Raw genomic sequence first — 17,445 nt, forward strand, 5'->3', positions numbered from 1 at the left:
AAGTGAATGAGGCCACTCTGCAAGCGCCCTGCAACCTTGGGCAGTATAGCAAACAAGGGGTTAAAGGATACTGTGAGGAGGCATTGTATCATCTCCTCACTACTTGCTTTAACCCCTTGGGCCCCGCAGAAGCATGCAAATGCAGGGAGCTTGCAGAGTCGCCCCATTTACTTGAGTGGCTTGCAGTTGGCATGTGGTAGCACCCACCAAAAGCAACAGGGGGTTTAATTCCTGCAGCATGTGTACATCTTTGGCTGCTGGCTCAACAGCTAAAAGGAGGCAGAGATTGGGGGTTGTAAACTCAACCACAGGGTGCCGCTGCAGAATGCAACTAAGGGTTCATTCACAAGTGCAGCAGGCACTGCTGCTCCTCTGAAAAGTGATCTGAGTGTGTTTGACAGGTGGTGAGGAGGCAATATGTTGCCTCCTCACCACCTGATTTAAATCTATAATTGCTGTGCAATGCACCCTATTGTGACATGGTAGTACGGCAATTAGAGGTTTAAATCAGGTGTGAGGAGGGGACACTGGGCAGCACTGTGCCTGGGAATCTTTGATTTCTCCCATGTTGTTCAGGTAGACCTTCACCTCTTTAAGGGTGGCTACATGTTTGTATTGTGGGTGGCCCTGTCGGCACCAAAAGGCTCCATAAAAATTGAGGAGCCGGATGGATAACTGTTAGCTGAACAATGACTGTATTCCATCAGGTTGGTATTCAGAAAAGCCGCAGGTGCTGTGGCTGTCTCCATACACTAGGCAGCAGGGGGGGGGGGGTAGGGTGGGGGGGGGGGGGGAGGACGACTCATCTATCCATGATGTGTAATCAACTAATTTCTCTTGTTCAGCCCTGAGATCTAATACATAAGTCTAGCTTTAGAAAGCACTGAAGTCCAGGACAGCCTGTCACCTAATATTAGTTTGTGAGCTCCTTTAAAAGGTAAGGAGTGAAATATGTGAATCTGTGTAATCAGTAAAATAGTGCTGTGTAAAGTGTTACGGCTACATAAATACAGGACATGAACTTTACATTTAAACCTTCATATATCTACAGAAAATACTGAGCTCTAGAAAGATAACCATGCAGCGTTCTAATTCAAACACTATGAAAATAGCTTCCTTCTGAAGTGTAAAATATCCAAGGCACAATAACTCAACAGAGATTACCTCTGTTGTGCTAAAGACATGTAATACAGTAAGCCTTGTACACCAGAGGAAACAGACACACTAAACCAGGGGTCTTCAAACTATGACCCTCCAGTTGTTCAGGAACTACAATTCCCATAATGCCTTGCCATGTATGTGAATGTCAGAGTTTTACAATGCCTCATGGGATGTGTAGTTCCGCAACAGCTGGAGGGCCATAGTTTGAGGATCCCTGCACTAAACAAAGATTAACACCATTTATCACAGACACATCTTGAAAGCAGCATGCAAATTTTCCAAGAAAAACTTCCAAATGCAGACTGGCCTTCCTGTAATACCACACATCTATGATTATATTCTGTACTCTACTCTTGTACCACTGTTCTTCCTCATAGTGGCTATAGTCATTGTGGGAAATCCAAGGTTTTTTCAGTTATCATGGTATTGTGGTAGGAGGAAATATTCCAGACACCTGTTTCAATGACAACCAATTTGGAATTGCCCTTCTTTTTGCAAAAAAATACCTCTCATTTCCTGATGTGTCTCCAAGGACAATAAGAAAGGGGCATTAAAAATAATAAAAATGAAGGAACACTACCATCATTTAACAGTTAGTAGTAGTTAACAGAGGATAACTTATCTGTAACCCATATGTAATCCAGTATTTAGGAATGGTTTGTATACTGAGGAATAGGTGGACACAATCACACATTTTTTATGATCTTTTAGAATGTTTGTTCTAGAATAAAGAAAATCTGATCTTATGCTGTGTAAAGTAGAAGTTTATCTGGCACATAAAAAGTCCAACTCTGTTCCCCAAACAGCCTTTCATTGCAGTTTACAGGTTTGTCCCATGCTACAACTCTTAATTCCAAAAAAAGTTGGGGCGTTGTGTAAAATCTACAGAAAAACTTAATGCAATGATTTGCAAATCTCATAAACCCATATTTTCTTCACAATAGAAAATAGAAAAATGTAATAAATATTTAAACTGAGAAAATGTACCATTTTAAGAAATAAATAGGGTCAATTTGAAATTGATGGCAGCAACAGGTCTATGTATACTATGGTGTAGCATCCCCTCTTCTTTTAACAAACCTCTGTAAACATCTTAGAACTGAGGAGACCAGCTGCTGGAGTTTTGGGAGAGGAATATTGTCCCATTCTTGCCTGCTATAGGATTCTAACTGCTCAACAGTACTTGTCTTCTTTGTCTATTTTTCAATTCAAGATGTGCCAAATATTTTCTATTGATGAAAGGTCTGGACTGCAGACAAGCCAGATAAGCCCCTGGACTCTTCTACTGCAAAGCCATGCCGTTGGCATAGATGCAGTATGCGGTTTAGCATTGTCCTGCTGAAATATGCAAGGCTATCCTTGAAAAAGACGGATGGGAGCATATGCTGCTCTAAAACGTGGGTATATCTTTCAGGGTTGATGGTGCCTTTCCGGATTGCATTTTCAGCTGCCCGTTTCATACGCACTAATGCACCTCCATACCTTTAGAAATGCAGGCTTTTGAACCGAGTACTAATAACAAGCCGGAAAGTCCCTCTTCTCTTTAGTCCAGGGGACACGGCACCTATTGTTGCCAAAAAATGTCAAACTTTTATTCGTCTGACAACAGAACAGTTTTCCATTTAGCAACAGACCATTTTAAATTACCTTTGGCCCAGAGAAGATGGCGGCATTTCTAGATCATGTTCTTTTTAGCATGATACATTTTTTGATAACACAGTGAACTGTTTTCACAGTGTTTTTGGAAGTATTCCTAAGCCCATGCAGTGATGTCCAATCATGTCTGTTTTTAGTGCAGTACCTTCTGAGGGGCCCGAAGATCATATACATCCAATATTGTGTTTTGGCCTTGACCCTTGCACAAATATGTGTTTACAGGAGTTTAAAGCCAGGGGCATTTAGAGGCAGAAAGAAAAAAAAAACCCACAGCCAATGCTTCCAGGAGCAGCAGAGTTTTGGCAGAAAAAAAAACGCTTGGCACACCTAAATGTGTGTAAATGCATCTAAGCGCTAGGCACGTTTAGCGTTTGAGCATTAATTAATTTCAATGACCAGAATAAATTATCCACTTGAAGACCAGGATTTTTTCTGACACTCTTTGTTTACAAGTAAAAATCTGTATTTTGCTAGAAATTTACTTAGAACCCCCAAACATTATATTTTTTTAGCAGAGGCACTAGAGAATAAAATGACGGTTCATTGCAATTTTTTTTATGACACATGGTTTTTGTGCAGCGGTTTTTCAAACAATTTTTTTTTTTTTTATTTATTTTATTAAAATTCATTAAAACACAAAAAACACAATATATACCCTATTTTTTATTTTTATTTTTTGTAAAAGATGAAAGCTGATGGTATAGACACCTAACATGTAATGCTCAAAATTGTGCACGCTCGTAGAATGGCGCTAAACTACAGTACTTAAAAATCTCCAGGGGCTAAAAAAATGTATACAGGTTACCAGTTTAGAGTTACAAACAAGGTCTAGTACTAGAATTATTGCTCTCGCTCTAACGTTCCCAGGGATACCTCACACATGTGTTATGAACACGGTTTACAAACACTTAATTACCAAAAGGATTGGGGTGCCTGCCTTTACACGCACATGAACTTTAGTGAGTTTTTGAGAATTTTTAGCGTTACACCATGTGAATATTTGTAGGTTTGAGACTTAGTAATTCATATGCGCATGCACTGTGAATCCATGCATGTTTCTGACCTATGTATTTACATTATAGAAAAATGATACCTTCTATATACCCCTGATGAAGGAGTGGCACGGCCTCTGAAACGCGTCGGTTGGAGGACATCAGTTTGTAGTATCATTGTACACTCTAGTAGATGTAATTTCAGTTATTGATTCCATGTATATTTTGGAATTCTTATTTTTTATTGATGATTTATTAATAAAACGTGTTTTTACAAATATATTTTCTATATGATTCAAGTGCCTAAAAAGTCCCACACTGGGGGAATTTTTATTTCTAGAGTTACAGAGAAGGTCTAGTACTAGAATTATTGATCTCACTTTAACATTCCCAGCGATACCTCACACTTGTGGTACGAACACGGTTTACATACACTAGATTACCAAAAGTATTGGGATGCCTGCCTTTACATGCACATGAACTTTAATGGCATCCCAGTCCTTATCCATAGGGTTCAATATTAGGTTGGCCCACCCTTTGCAGCTATAACATTTTCAACTCTTCTGGGAAGGCTGTCCACAAGGTTTAGGAAAGTGTCTATGGGAATGTTTGATAATTCTAACAGAAGCACAATTGTGAGGTCAGGCACTGAAGAAGGAGAGAAGGCCTGACTCGCAGCCTCCCCTCTAAATTTATCTCAAAGGTGTTCTATTGGGTTGAGGTCAGGACTCTGTGCAGGCCAGTCAAGTTTCTCCACCCCAAACTCGCTTATCCATGTCTTTATGGACCTTGCTTTGTGCACTGGTCCAAATAATTTGGTGGAGGAGGGATTATGGTGTGGGGTTGTTCTTCAGGGGTTGGACTTGGCCCCTTAGTTCCAGTGAAGGGAACTCTTTAAAGTGTCAGCATAACAAGACATTTTGTACAATGTCATGCTCCCAACTTTGTGGGAACAGTTTGGGGTTGGCCCTTCCGGTTTCAACATGACTGTGCACCAGTGCACAAAGCAAGGTCCATAAAGACATTGATGAGCGAGTTTGGGGTTGAGGAACTTGACTGGCTTACAGAGTCCTGACCTCAACTCAACAGAACATATTTGGGATGAATTAGAGTGCAGACTGCAAAACAGGTCTTCTCGTCCACATCAATGCCTGACCTCACAAATGCCCTTCTGGAAGAATGGTCAAATATTCCCATAGACACACTCCTAAACCTTGTGGACAACCTTCCCAGAAGAGTTGAAGCTGTTATAGATGCAAAGGTTGGTCCAATATTGAACCCTACGAACTAAGACTGGGATGCCATTAAAGTAAATGTGCGTGTAAAGGCAGGCGTCCTATACTTTTGGTGATATAGTGGATGTGGTCGTGACCTATATATGCATTCACCATTGCGTGCAAGTGCGGGGGACCTTTAACCACTTGCCGACTGCCCCCACGCAGATTTACGTAATTATGTGCACCTGGTTTTGGCAGACTGCGGGAGGAGCGGGGTCGATCGGCGCCGGCCTACCGCGATCTTCTGCAAAAATGACAGGAGAGCCAGCTGGAATGTAAACAATGCAAGATGGCTCTTCTGTCAGACAGGCAGGGAAAGATTGTGTGATTTAGCAAAGCTGAGTCACCAATCTCTCTATGCATCTGTTCAATCCATCCCATACACAGTAAGCACAGCTAGGGAACACATTTAACCCCTTGATCACCCCCAGTGTTATTTATACAGTAACAGTGCATATTATTTAACACTGATCACTGTATTAATGTCACTGTCACTAAGTGTCACTTAGTGTCAGATTTGTCCGCCGCAATGTCGCAATCCTGATAAAAATCACTGATCGCCGCCATTACTAATAAAAAAATAAATAAAAAGGTCCATAAATCTATCCCATAGTTTGTAAACGCTATACCTTTTGCACAATCAAATTATTATACGCTTTTCTGAATTTTTTTTTACCAGAAATTTATAGCAGAATACAAATGATTTAATTTTTTTATTGGGAATAGTGTTTTTTTTCAAAATTGACACTCTTTTTGTTTATAGCGCTAAAAAACGAAAAACCGCAGAGGTGATCAAATACCACCAAAAGAAAGCTCTATTTGCGGGAAAAAAAGGAAATCAATTGTATTTGGGTACAGCATCGTACGACCACGCAATTGTCAGTAAAAACAACGCAGTGCCAAATCGCAAAAAATGGCCTGGTCATTAAGGGGTAAAACCTTCCGGGCTGAAATGGTTAAAAAAAAAAAAAAAACATTTCTTATGTATTTTATTAAATTTTTTTTTATTTTTACACTTTCTCTTTAATTTTTTATCACTTTTATTACCATCGCAAGAAATGCAAACATCCCTTGTGATAACAATAATACAGCATGACCAGTCCTCTATGTAAAAAAAAAAAATTGCCTTGCTTACATTGGGCTGGAACCGGAAGTTAGGTCATGTTGTCGCTCCGGTCCTCCTAGGCCATCTTTCCTTTGCTTATCTCTCTGACCAGCCACCATCAGCGCCGGAAAGGGTCCCAGAGCTACGGGGGGGGGGGGGGGTTGGGGGTGCAAACCCTTCCGCAGTCCGCAGCATCTAAAAGTGATCCAGGGGTGTGAACCCGCCCGTCACCTGGGTCATTTTTATCAGAAAGACCAGCGGATGCGGGAACATTTAATACCGGGGTTATGGCATATAGCTGCAGCTATAACTCCGTTATTAAAGGTCATGACGTATAAAAAGTCATGATGTATTTTCCCAGTTACGTGGTTGGTAAGTGGTTCTTCTGGCCAATTAAAATGATTAACACCCAAGAGCTTGACGTACCTATATGCGTTACGTGAGATAGAAGCACCAAGTGTTTTTTCTGCCAAAAGGAGGAGCCTAGGAGCATTAGCAAACATTCCAGTGTGCATGAGGCCTTATTCTGAAATTGTTCGACAATTTTTAGATGCAGTCTTTCACAAATGGTGAACCTCTGACCATCTTTATTTCTGATTCTCCAAGATGTTTTTTTAAACCCAATCACGTTACTGACTTGTTGCTAATTAACCTAATTAGTTGCATGCTCTTCCAGCTCTTCCTTGGTAGTGCCAGCTTTTTGTTGCCCTGTCCCAAACTTTTTTAAATATGTTGCTGCCATCGATTTCAAAATTATCTTAACTATTTTCCTAAAATGGTACATTTTCTCAGTTTAAACATTTGATATGTTTTCTATTGTTTTTATTTTGGACAAAAATTGAATTTTTGACTTAACGTAAATTCAATTTTTCTGATATTTGTTGATGGACACAGCTCCTGATCTTCTTAGCAATTGGGTTATACTGCCCCCTACAGGATTAGGACACTAGATAGAAAAAAAAGCCTGGCTACACCTATGAGCAGTCCGAGGGGGTATACTCCCTCTCTCTGCTATAGGTACTCAGTTTTGTTACAAGCAGTGTCAGAAGAATTACAACTGCACAGATGGATGGGTGCCCTGTCCCTCAATGAACATCAGAGAAATGGATTTTACCGCAAGTCAAAAATCCCATTTTCTCTTTCATTCATTGATGGACACAGCTCCTGATCTTCTTAAACATTGGGACATCCCAAAGCAGTGTTAAACATGAGGTGTGGGAACAGCAAAAAATAAATTCCCAAGGCTAAACTATAGCCAACCAGGTAAACAGGAGCTTAACCAAAAACAACTGGAGCCCACATAAAAAAAAACAATACACCCTCAGAGGACCAGGTCCTCTAAAAACCTGCGGTCAAAAGGAAGCATCTGCAGATGCCAACACATCCACTTTAGAGAACTTTGTGAAAGTGTGCACCGACGACCAGGTGGCCGCCTTGCAACCCTGCGTCACTGAGGTCTGATTGACAGAAGGCCCTGGAGGCACTGAGCGCCTAAGTGGAGTGCATCTCGACAGGCAAAGGAGAAACATGACCCTTGATGGAATAGGCCTGAATCACGGTCTGTCTGATCAATCTGGAAATGGTCCCAGAGGAAGCGAACAACCCTTTCCGAGGCCCATCCGTGAGCACAAATAGTGAGTCTGACTTTCTAAAAGACTCCGTAGCTGCCAGGTACACCCTACTCGCCCGGACCACATCCAAGGCATGCAAAGTAATTTCCTTCGGATGTTTAGGCCTTGGACACAGGGAAGGCAACACAATGTCTTCATTCAAATGAAAATCAGACAACCTTTGGAAGGAAAGACGGACACCTTAAGAATGGACTGCATTCAGCGCCTTGAGGTCCAGGATTGGACGCACCTTGCCTTCCTTCCTGGGAGCTGTAAACAGGTTTGAGTAAAGCCACTGAAAACGTTCCGATGTCGGAACTGGGACAATCACCCCTTTGAAGTAACAGGTCTTGCACTGCCCCAAAAAGACCCTGTAAGCGGTCTGGGGACAGGCGCAAGTTGGAAGAAAAAAACCTTTCCGGAGGGTAAGAATGAAACTCGATCTTGTAACTGGACTGTATGACTTTGTGGCCCCGCTTTCTTGTACCAGGGAGTCCGGAAACCAGCGAAGATGTCCCCCCCCCCCCAGGGGGGAATCCCGCTCTCGACTTGCCAGACCAAGTTCACTTTGATCCACCAGAAAAGGCCTTGAAAGGCCCAAGAGGGATGAAAAAAACTTTATGATTCGAGAAAGATGGCCCACATCTAGAGACGAGACAGTGTACATATTGCAGGCCACAGTCTCCACCCTTCTGTAAGCTGGGTCCTTAAAGGCCGGAGACTCTTCAATCGGAATCATGGTTGCCTTATTCAATCTGTAAACTCGAGGGTCCACCAACAGTGGAACAGTCCACTTTTTTAAGAAGGGACTCCTCATAGGGGTACCGTATAGCAAATCGCTTAGGTCCCACAAGGGGAAGTTTTGGTCGTTCCCACTCTTTAGCCACAATTCTGTTAAAATAGGGAGCGGAAAGGAAACACCTTTGCCACTCTCGATGGCTTGTGAGTGCCAAAGGGAACGGACGCCTATGTCTTTAACCACTCTACAACCGCTCACAGTAATACTACTGCGGCAGAGTGGTTCGTTATCGTCCAGCCACGTAGTATTAACGTGATTGGACACTCCCCCTTTTGGGCGGCGCTTGCGCGCCGCCGGAGGCTCGCTCCCGCTGTTTTCATTCACAGCGGGAGTCAGGCCAGGGGAGGAGCAGCGGCGATCGCCGCTGCTCTTACCCGATCGTCGGGGATCGAGTCTGGAGATCCGCCCGCTGTGTGTAAACACAGCGGGCGGATCTCCATAGTGACAGGGAGTGACAGATCAGACTGTTCAGCATAGCTGGACATCCGATCTGTCCATGACTCACACAGTCACCTCCCCCCCTACACGTCAGTAAGCACCAGGCATACATTAACCCCTCCCTCTCCAATAAAATTAACCCCTTCCCTGCCAGTGTCATTTTTACAGTAACAGTGCATATTTATAGCACTGATTACTGCAGTAATGTCACTGGTACCCCCAAAAGTGTCAAAAATGTCAGTCAGGGGTCCGGTCTGTCCGCCGCAATGTCGCAGTCCCGCAAAAAAAAAAATCGCAGATCGCCGCCATTACGCGTTAAAAAAAAAACACCAAAAATGACAGAAATCTTTCCCTTTGTTAGTAAACGCAATAACTTTTGCGCAAACCAATCAAAATACGCTTATTGCGATTTTTTTTACCAAACATATGTAGCATAAAACAAATTGGCCAAAAATTTAAAAAAAAATTGGTTTTTACATCTTTTTTGGGGGGAATTTCATATAAAAAAATGTTAAAAATATTGTTATTTTTTCAAAATAAACGCTCTTTTTTTGTTTATAGCGCAAAAAGTAAAAATCGCACAGGTGATCAAATACCACCAAAAGAAAGCTCTGTTTGTGGGAAAAAAAGGACGTAAATTTCGTTTGGGTACGGCTTCGCACGACCGCGCAATTGTCAGTTGAAGTCGCACAGCGCTGAATCGCAAAAAGTGGCCTGGACGGAAGACAGCAAAATCCTCCGGTGGTAAAGTGGTTAAGGTCTCACACACAGATCAGTGCATCCACCAGTGCCATTTCGTGTCCGGCTACAGGAGTGGAGGAATCACCCTCCCTATCTGAGAACTCAGGGCGCATGGTCGTAGACCCAGCAGAGTGACTCATGTCTTCAGCGGCCAAATCAGTTTCGGAATCCGAGGAGACAGATGAGGCTGGGGAAGGCGAGGGGCGCCTTTTGCTAGCCCGTCACCCAGAAACCACCTCCACCCAGGACACAAAGGACTCTAGGACCATGAGTCAAAAGGGGGACCCCACAAAAAAAGGTGTAAAAACACTGCTAAGGGACACTCCCACTGCTCCGGCAGAACCACTCGGTCACAAGTAACAGAGCACCAATCGATCCTCAGCAGAGAGGGCGAGGACCCCCCCAAACTCACCACTCAGCATAAACCGGCACCTGCAGCCACCAGGATAATCTGCACTCCACGTGCGGCAATAAGGAAGTGAAAATATCCAGGAGTAATCACCAGGGGATGAGGAGGGGCTCCCACTGCTGAAATCGCTGCCTAGAGGGCTCCATTGTCCTGGCCGCCGCTATTTTCAATGGCAAACCACCGCAAAATGGCCACTGGACTACACAAATATGGCTGCCATGCACACAGGCTGCAAGAAAATGGCGGCCCTGCCCGGCACCACAAGGCTCTCAGGGACCCAGGAGGGATCCTTAGGCCTCAGAAAACGGCACAGGCAGGAAGGGGGAGCCCTGGCAGGAGCCCCAACCAGGTACAGCCCTCCCCACACCCCATCACAGCACCCTGCCAGCACCCTAGGAGATGGACCAAACCGCCTAACAGCCCTAACATAGTGAAGGGAGGCGGATGAGGGGGCAATATGGCCCACCAGATTGATGAGGGGGGCCTATCGGGAAGGAGGGGAACCCAGGGGTTCGACAGTCCCATAGAGGGGCCAATGCCCACCCCAAAAACCTCCAGAAGGAGAGGGGGGACAGCTGCTTACCATACCAGGAAACAGGCGAGCACCGTTCCGGACAGAACCTCCTCTCTATCAAAATTGGAGGCTGTCGGCCAGGAGGAACCGTTCGTATGTGACCTCATGCGGTCGGCCGAGATCCGTTCGTATGCGACCTCATGAGGTGTTTAATGGGGCTAGGTCGCGGCCGTCCTAGCGCGGAGCTGAGGTCTGCGCACGCTCACTGGCCAGACTGGGATGACCACTGGATCTAGATTATCCAGCCCGTCGCCCAGTCCAGCAGTTGATTGTAGATCTCACAGGAAAAAAACTAGGAAAAAAAAAATCTATCTAAAATAGAAAAAATTGCCAGGACCAGAGATCCCAATAGGTCCTTACTACTGACTATGCAGAAAAAAAAAAAAAAAAAAACTGAGTGCTTATAGCAGAGAGAGGGACTATAACCCCTGGGACTGCCCATAGGCATAGACAGATTTTTTTTTTTTTGCCTAGTGTCCTACTGCTGTAGGAGGCAGTATAACCCAATGGCTAAGAAGATTAGGAGCTGTGTCCGTCAATGAACAAAAGAGAAATCGGAGTTTATGGGTTATGGGATTAGCAAATTATTGCATTCTGCTTTTAGAAGATTTTACATAGCGTCCCAACTTTTTGGGAATTGGGGTTGTACATGTTCATGGTCAATAAATAAAACAAACAAAAGAAAAACCCTCTATTTCAAGAGGAGCAACTCAAGGCTTGCTGATAAGCATACATAAATGTATACGGGAAAAAAGGCAGAAGGCATTTGGGGGTCTGTACTTGATACATAGCCTGCAGACTTGATTTACATCACCTTCACACTAGGTGTTTTCCTGCATGGGATCAACGCCAGTCACGACAAGGGCAAACAGAAAACAATTGAACTGATGCTGTTTACCATGAAAAGGAATCCCTGGGTTAAAGTGGTTGTAAAACTCAGACATGAAACATAAAAAAAGCAGATCCCTCTTTAGTGTGTATTAATCCAGTGCTCTGGATTGTCTACTGCTTTGTTAATCTGCTATCAGCATGAATCACTTCTGACAAGTTTTCCTGACATCAAGAGAAACATGGTGACAGTGGAGGGAGCTCCTACAGAATGACAGCCTCAGCTCTGTTTCTGTGAGCTGTGTGAGTGGGGAGGGGGGGGGGGGTCCTCTTCTCTCCAATCAGCTCTTGGGCCTTTCCTCTCTGAGCTCTGCAGAGTGTAACTTCAGCTCTCCGCCCCTTTTTTCTGAACTCTCACACTACCTTTGAAAAACGACCTTTCTCTCTCAGGTTACAGAGGTAATAACTCTAAAACTGAGGCCCTCCCCCTTAATATACAACACCAGAAGTTATCTCTTCTTTCTCAATCCGTTAATTATTCATGGAAGACTTCTACCTTGAAGTATCTTGGAGTAAATCTTACACCTTCTTATGACACCCTTTATAAGGCTAACTTCCCTCCATTATATGCCTCAAATAAAGCCACTTTTGCTAGGTAGAAATCCTAAAAATTATCTCTCTTTGGCCGCATGGCGACTATCAACATGGCAATCTTGCCCAAATTTCTTTATCTTTTTGAGACACTACCCATTCCAAACCCATCTTCACATCATAAGAATCTTCAAGGGGATCTTCTAAAACTTCTTTTGGAACTACAAAAGGTATAGGGTCGCTAGATTCCTTCTTGTTTGCCCCCCGTGGCCAAGGTGGCCTCGCATTTCCGAACGTGGCTAAATATTATTTGGTAACCCAATTGCGTCCTCTCACCTCTTGGTATACGCTCCATGCCTACAAACTTTGGACGCCGATTGAGAAATTGTGGCTGGCCCCGGTCCACCCGAATTCCAAGCTATGGAGTGCGGACATTCCACTTCGTACAAAACAACTATTGGGACCCATGGTACTTTTGTGTATCCTTTGGCGGCGCGCCATGCCATGTCATATGCCCTTACCTCCACGACCTCATTGGGGACCTCATTCCTGTTTACCCCCAAAGTCCCAGGCAGTTTGACCTTGCGAATGTTTCATCCTTGGAAGGAAAAGGCTTTGTTCCATTTTGGTCAGTTGGTGGACTTCAGAACTAGAACATTACAATCCTTTCAAGACCTACAAAATGCCTATGATCTACCTAAACAGACCTTTTTAAGCTACTTACAAATATGACATTTCGCACAATCCTTTAAGATTAACCTTTAATTTTCCCCTCTAACCATGTTTGAAAAAATTTGCCAGGAAGGTCCTGCCTCCAAGGGTATGATCTCTCGCATTAACCAGCTTTTTATTTTAGATACGTCACCGACCGAGCCTCGACATGCCTATATGCGAAGGTGGGAGTAGGTATTGGGTAAGGTGCTTCCTTTGAAAATGTGGCAACTTATTTGGTCGCAGGCATCGATCTGCACCTTGTATAAAGAAAATCAATATAAGATTCTCTTTTGTTGGTGCCAAACTCCAGATGTGCTCCATTCCATATACCCCTCTGCCGACTGCCATTGCTGGCGCTGTGGTACAGATATAGGTACATTGTATCACATCTATTGGTCCTGCCCATTGATTATCCCTTATTGGCGAATCGTCTATTACCTCCTCCACTCCATCTTTGGATCCTGGGTGCCTTTTTAACCCAAAGCTTTCCTCCTAGGTTTCCCACCCGCCTCATTTTCCAAATTGGCTAAAAAACTCCTTGCACACGTGCTGACTGCTGCACAATGCTTAGTTGCTCTCAAATGGAAAAAGCGGGAACCTCCCTCGCTGTTTGAACTGCACTCCAGTGAAGAGGATGGATTTCCCTGACTTCTTCACTAATTGACTCTTTTGAGGCTCATAACCGGGTATGGGAGTTATTGGATATACTGGAAACGCCCCTGACCTCCGTCTCCCCGAATTAATGGAGATATGACTGGGCGATTGCTGGAGACTTCGGTGGGATTTTGTCACAGGTAGATGCCCTCTACTGCCCTCTCCCCCCCCACCCCCACCTCTCCCCTCTAACTCTTTCTTCTTCTAGCCTCTTAGTTTCTCTTCCCTCCCTTTCCTCTATTATAATTCATCCTTCTTTTTCTTATCTTCTCCTGTTCTGTGCCTCATATGGTGCAAACTGCTGAAGGGTTACATAGAGCAGTGTAGCCGGAACTTGATTGACTTACAACAGTCTTGAGCAACAAACATTACGCTTGATATGGATGAATGATATGCGTTTTCACCTCAGGATTTGGCCTTCTTAACTGGTCCTCATTGTTGTATGTCCTGTAAGTTGACACCTTTTGTGGCTTATGTCAATCTAATTGTACTTTTTTCCTTTGTTCTTATTCTTGAAAATCAATAAAAATTGTCAGTTTAAAAAAACAAAAACTGGACTTTGAAAAGATGTAGAGAAGAGAAGACTGCAGATAAACAGGTACAACCTATGTAGGAGGATTTGTTTCATCTCTGTGTATCACCTCAGGCCAATCACTTCACTGGGTATATGTATGGGTTTACAACCACTTTATGCATACTGTATGCGTTTTTCAGCAACGGACCAGAGTTCACCTTAAGACCCTGTGTCCTGTCTATTTCTACTTACCTGCGGTGCATAGAAATTAATACAATGTCATTTTGACATTTGCTTGCACAGTAAAATCATGCTTAAAGAAGTATGGCCAAAGATTTTTTAGCCTTACTTCTCCAATGAATCACAGGAGTTGCAATGCGGTGCGGGAAACACACAGGATTCGCTGCGTTCTCAGCATCATATCAGTGTGAACCTAGACTCAATCGATTTTGTGAGCTATAGATGACAACTTGTGACAACGGTCTAAGAGGGGATATCCCCCAGATTGGCAAGATATTGCCTTACTTCCTGTTGAACCTACAGGACATGAAGTAAGGGAAAATCTCCCATATAAGATACAAGAGGACAAAGGACTGACTGTGGTTTAAACCCTACCCTACTCTATCCAAAATGAAAAAAACATTTGGCTTTAGATATACAGTATTTGAAGACAATGTGAACATGATATAAGCAGGTGTTGTCTTAGGACTTGCCTTGTACAGTTTTAAATGTATGGCCCGATGTAACAAGGTCTCTGAAATGGCTAAGGCTTTGTTCACATAAGCGCTGAGGTCAATACACATTGAAGGAGCCATTTGTTTATCCACTCCCTGCCAGCAGCCCATTCAGGTCTATGAGGATGCAGCAGCTGCACAGACACAGCCAATGTACCTAATATTACAGGCATGCAGGCGAGTGGTCCCTATCGCAGATAGAGTGCTGCAATGATTGAGCAATATCCCAACTCTAAATGAAAGGTTACATCTGCAGAAACATAGCACAGCAAAATGAGCCTTAAGCCTTAAGATGGAAAGCAAACGCATAGTATATTCAGGTACACATCATAATCTAGTTTAGTAAGGATAAACTCCAGATACCTGTAACCTTTGGTTTGCTATGATTTGATAAGCTTTTTTCACTTCCACATCTTGAAGAAAAGGCAAGTTTTAAAGGCCTCCTTTCTTGGGTTACAGATTCTGCAATAAAGAGAGTTGATAATTTATGAATTCAGAATATTGCATAAGACCAAACGGCGTCCTCTTTATTAAAAGTGCAAACTTTTTTTCTTCGTTTTGGATAGGATGGGGGAAGGGTTATAACCTGTCAAGTTTTCCTTTTATTTTGGGCTCTGGTAGAGAGGTTTCCCCTTACTTCCTGTTTTGGGACAACATTTTACCAGACAGGAAGTGAGGAAAAAAATCTGCAACAGGAAAACAAACACAAATAATAAGCTGAGATGGGCTCTAACCTTCCCCCACTTACTGCTGCGTCCTCCAAATTGCAGGGTGTCACGCACCGAAACAAACAGTGCATCCACCAGCGCCTGTATCATGTGCAGCAGGGGAGGTAGAAATGTCATCCTCATTATCCGAGGAGACCAGGCGCGAGGTAACAGACCCGGCAGGGAGGCCCCCGTCTGCGGCAGCTGAGTCAGACTCAGAATCTGAGACATCAGATGAGGCAGGGGTAAGTGGAGAAACGTTTTAGCGTACCGCGCCCTCTCAAGGCCACCTCCACCAGGGTCCAAATGCTTCCCGAACTGCTGAAAATGCACTGATGGACAGTGGAGCTCCGCAAAGGCCCTGCAGCCTCAGTGTGGAGGTCAGGTGGGGGTCACATGGTCTGCAGGGTCCATACTGAACCAGAAGAACCCACCAGCAAATTTTGCAAAAAAAAAAAGACAAAATTTTATTTTATTTGCAAAAAAACTATCCCACCGTGCTACAGTGCCCCCCGCAGGTCAGGCACTCCCGCAGACCCCCAATAGAGAAAGAAAGAGGCCCCCAGAACCCAATGTCCCAATATGCTTTCTCAGGACAGCACGTGTAACCAGCAAGCCCTCTTATAAAAGGGAGTGAGCAATGGAAACTGCCCAGGGTGAAGGGAGGGGCTTCACACCCCCCCCGGGGCTTCACACCCCCCCCCCCCCCTGGAAAACGCCTCCAGGCACTCTACTTATATGGATCAGAGGGCTGCATCCGTCAATGAATGATAGAGAAAAGGAGTTTTATTTCTACCTGTACTTCTGTAGGAGAGTTTCCTTAAATTCCTGTCTGGTAATTGTCTCCAGGACAGGAAGTGAGGGGGGAAACGCTTTAATGAGCTCCCCAGACAAGCAGTAACACCCCCAACAGGAGTTCCTTTCTCACGCCAAACAAAAAAAAAATTGAAAAATACAAAATCCTTTTGTTGGAGGAATACAGTCATTGATATAGTGTTAGATTATACAGTCGCCTACAGGATGATTGGATACTGGCAAGTAAAAAAATTGTAGGCCAGCCCTGGATAAACGCCTCTGTACCCACAGCATGAAATTAAACACAGAGGAGTGGGACCTTAATGAAGTCCAAGAAAACAGAGTACAAAAATCCTATTTTCATTTTTATCCATTGAGGAAACAGGAGTTCGTATATGGTCAAGATGTGCAAAAGTAGTCCAAATGAAAGCTGGGCAACACAGACAACCGCTAACAAGCCCAGCATAAAGAGCCAGTGACTGTATGCAGCCCAGGAGCTGCTTGAAGGATCAAATTTGAATCTGAAACCAAATGAGGCTGAGCCCCCAACCAGATAAAAGGAACCTGTCAAAATGACAAAGATGGTTCAGAAAATCAACCTGATGATCAAGAACAATATAGAAAGGCCACAACCCCAGAGGAAAATTACTCCACATCGAACGAGGGCCATATGTAACCTGAACCAGCGAGTAATGCTGAATAAAAACTCACTAAAAACAGATAACAGTGATTGTATTGTCCCATTTTTTTTCCTATAAAAAGAACAAATATATGTTATACTTACCTACTCTGTTGCAGAGGATTTGCACAGAACAGCCCGGATCCTCCTCTTCTCGGGTCCCTCTTCTGTGATCCTGGCCCCTCCCTCCTGTTTAGTGCCCCCACGGCAAACAGCTTGCTAAGGGGGCACCCGAGCCAAGTCACAGCTTTCTTTGTCCAGACACGGAGCCCTGACAAGGCCCTGGCCCCACCCCCTCTCTGCCTACTCAAAGGGAGAGAGGAGCCAAGTGAGCCAAAGAGGGACCCGAGAAGAGGAGGATCTGGGCTGCCCTGTGCAAAACCACTGCACAGAGCAGGTAAGTACAACATGTTTTTTATTTTATTGAAACAAAAACTGAGACTTTGCAATCACTTTTAGCCCCGGCT

The 17,445-nt window shown here is 44.0% G+C and overlaps 1 protein-coding gene across 2 annotated transcripts in view; it reads right to left on the reverse strand.

Moving 5' to 3' along the window:
- Positions 1-17,445, reverse strand: part of CYLD (CYLD lysine 63 deubiquitinase) — a 190,879-nt gene that overhangs the window by 109,524 nt on the left and 63,910 nt on the right. For both annotated transcript variants that reach the window (XM_082269854.1, XM_082269853.1), the window contains one exon: positions 15,161-15,259. In XM_082269854.1, coding sequence (XP_082125980.1) covers positions 15,161-15,259 — 99 coding nt within the window. The remainder of the gene's footprint in view (positions 1-15,160; positions 15,260-17,445) is intronic.

This window comes from Pelophylax lessonae (assembly GCF_965119305.1).
Source record: "Pelophylax lessonae genome assembly, chromosome: 10".
NCBI classification, from domain to species: domain Eukaryota; kingdom Metazoa; phylum Chordata; class Amphibia; order Anura; family Ranidae; genus Pelophylax; species Pelophylax lessonae.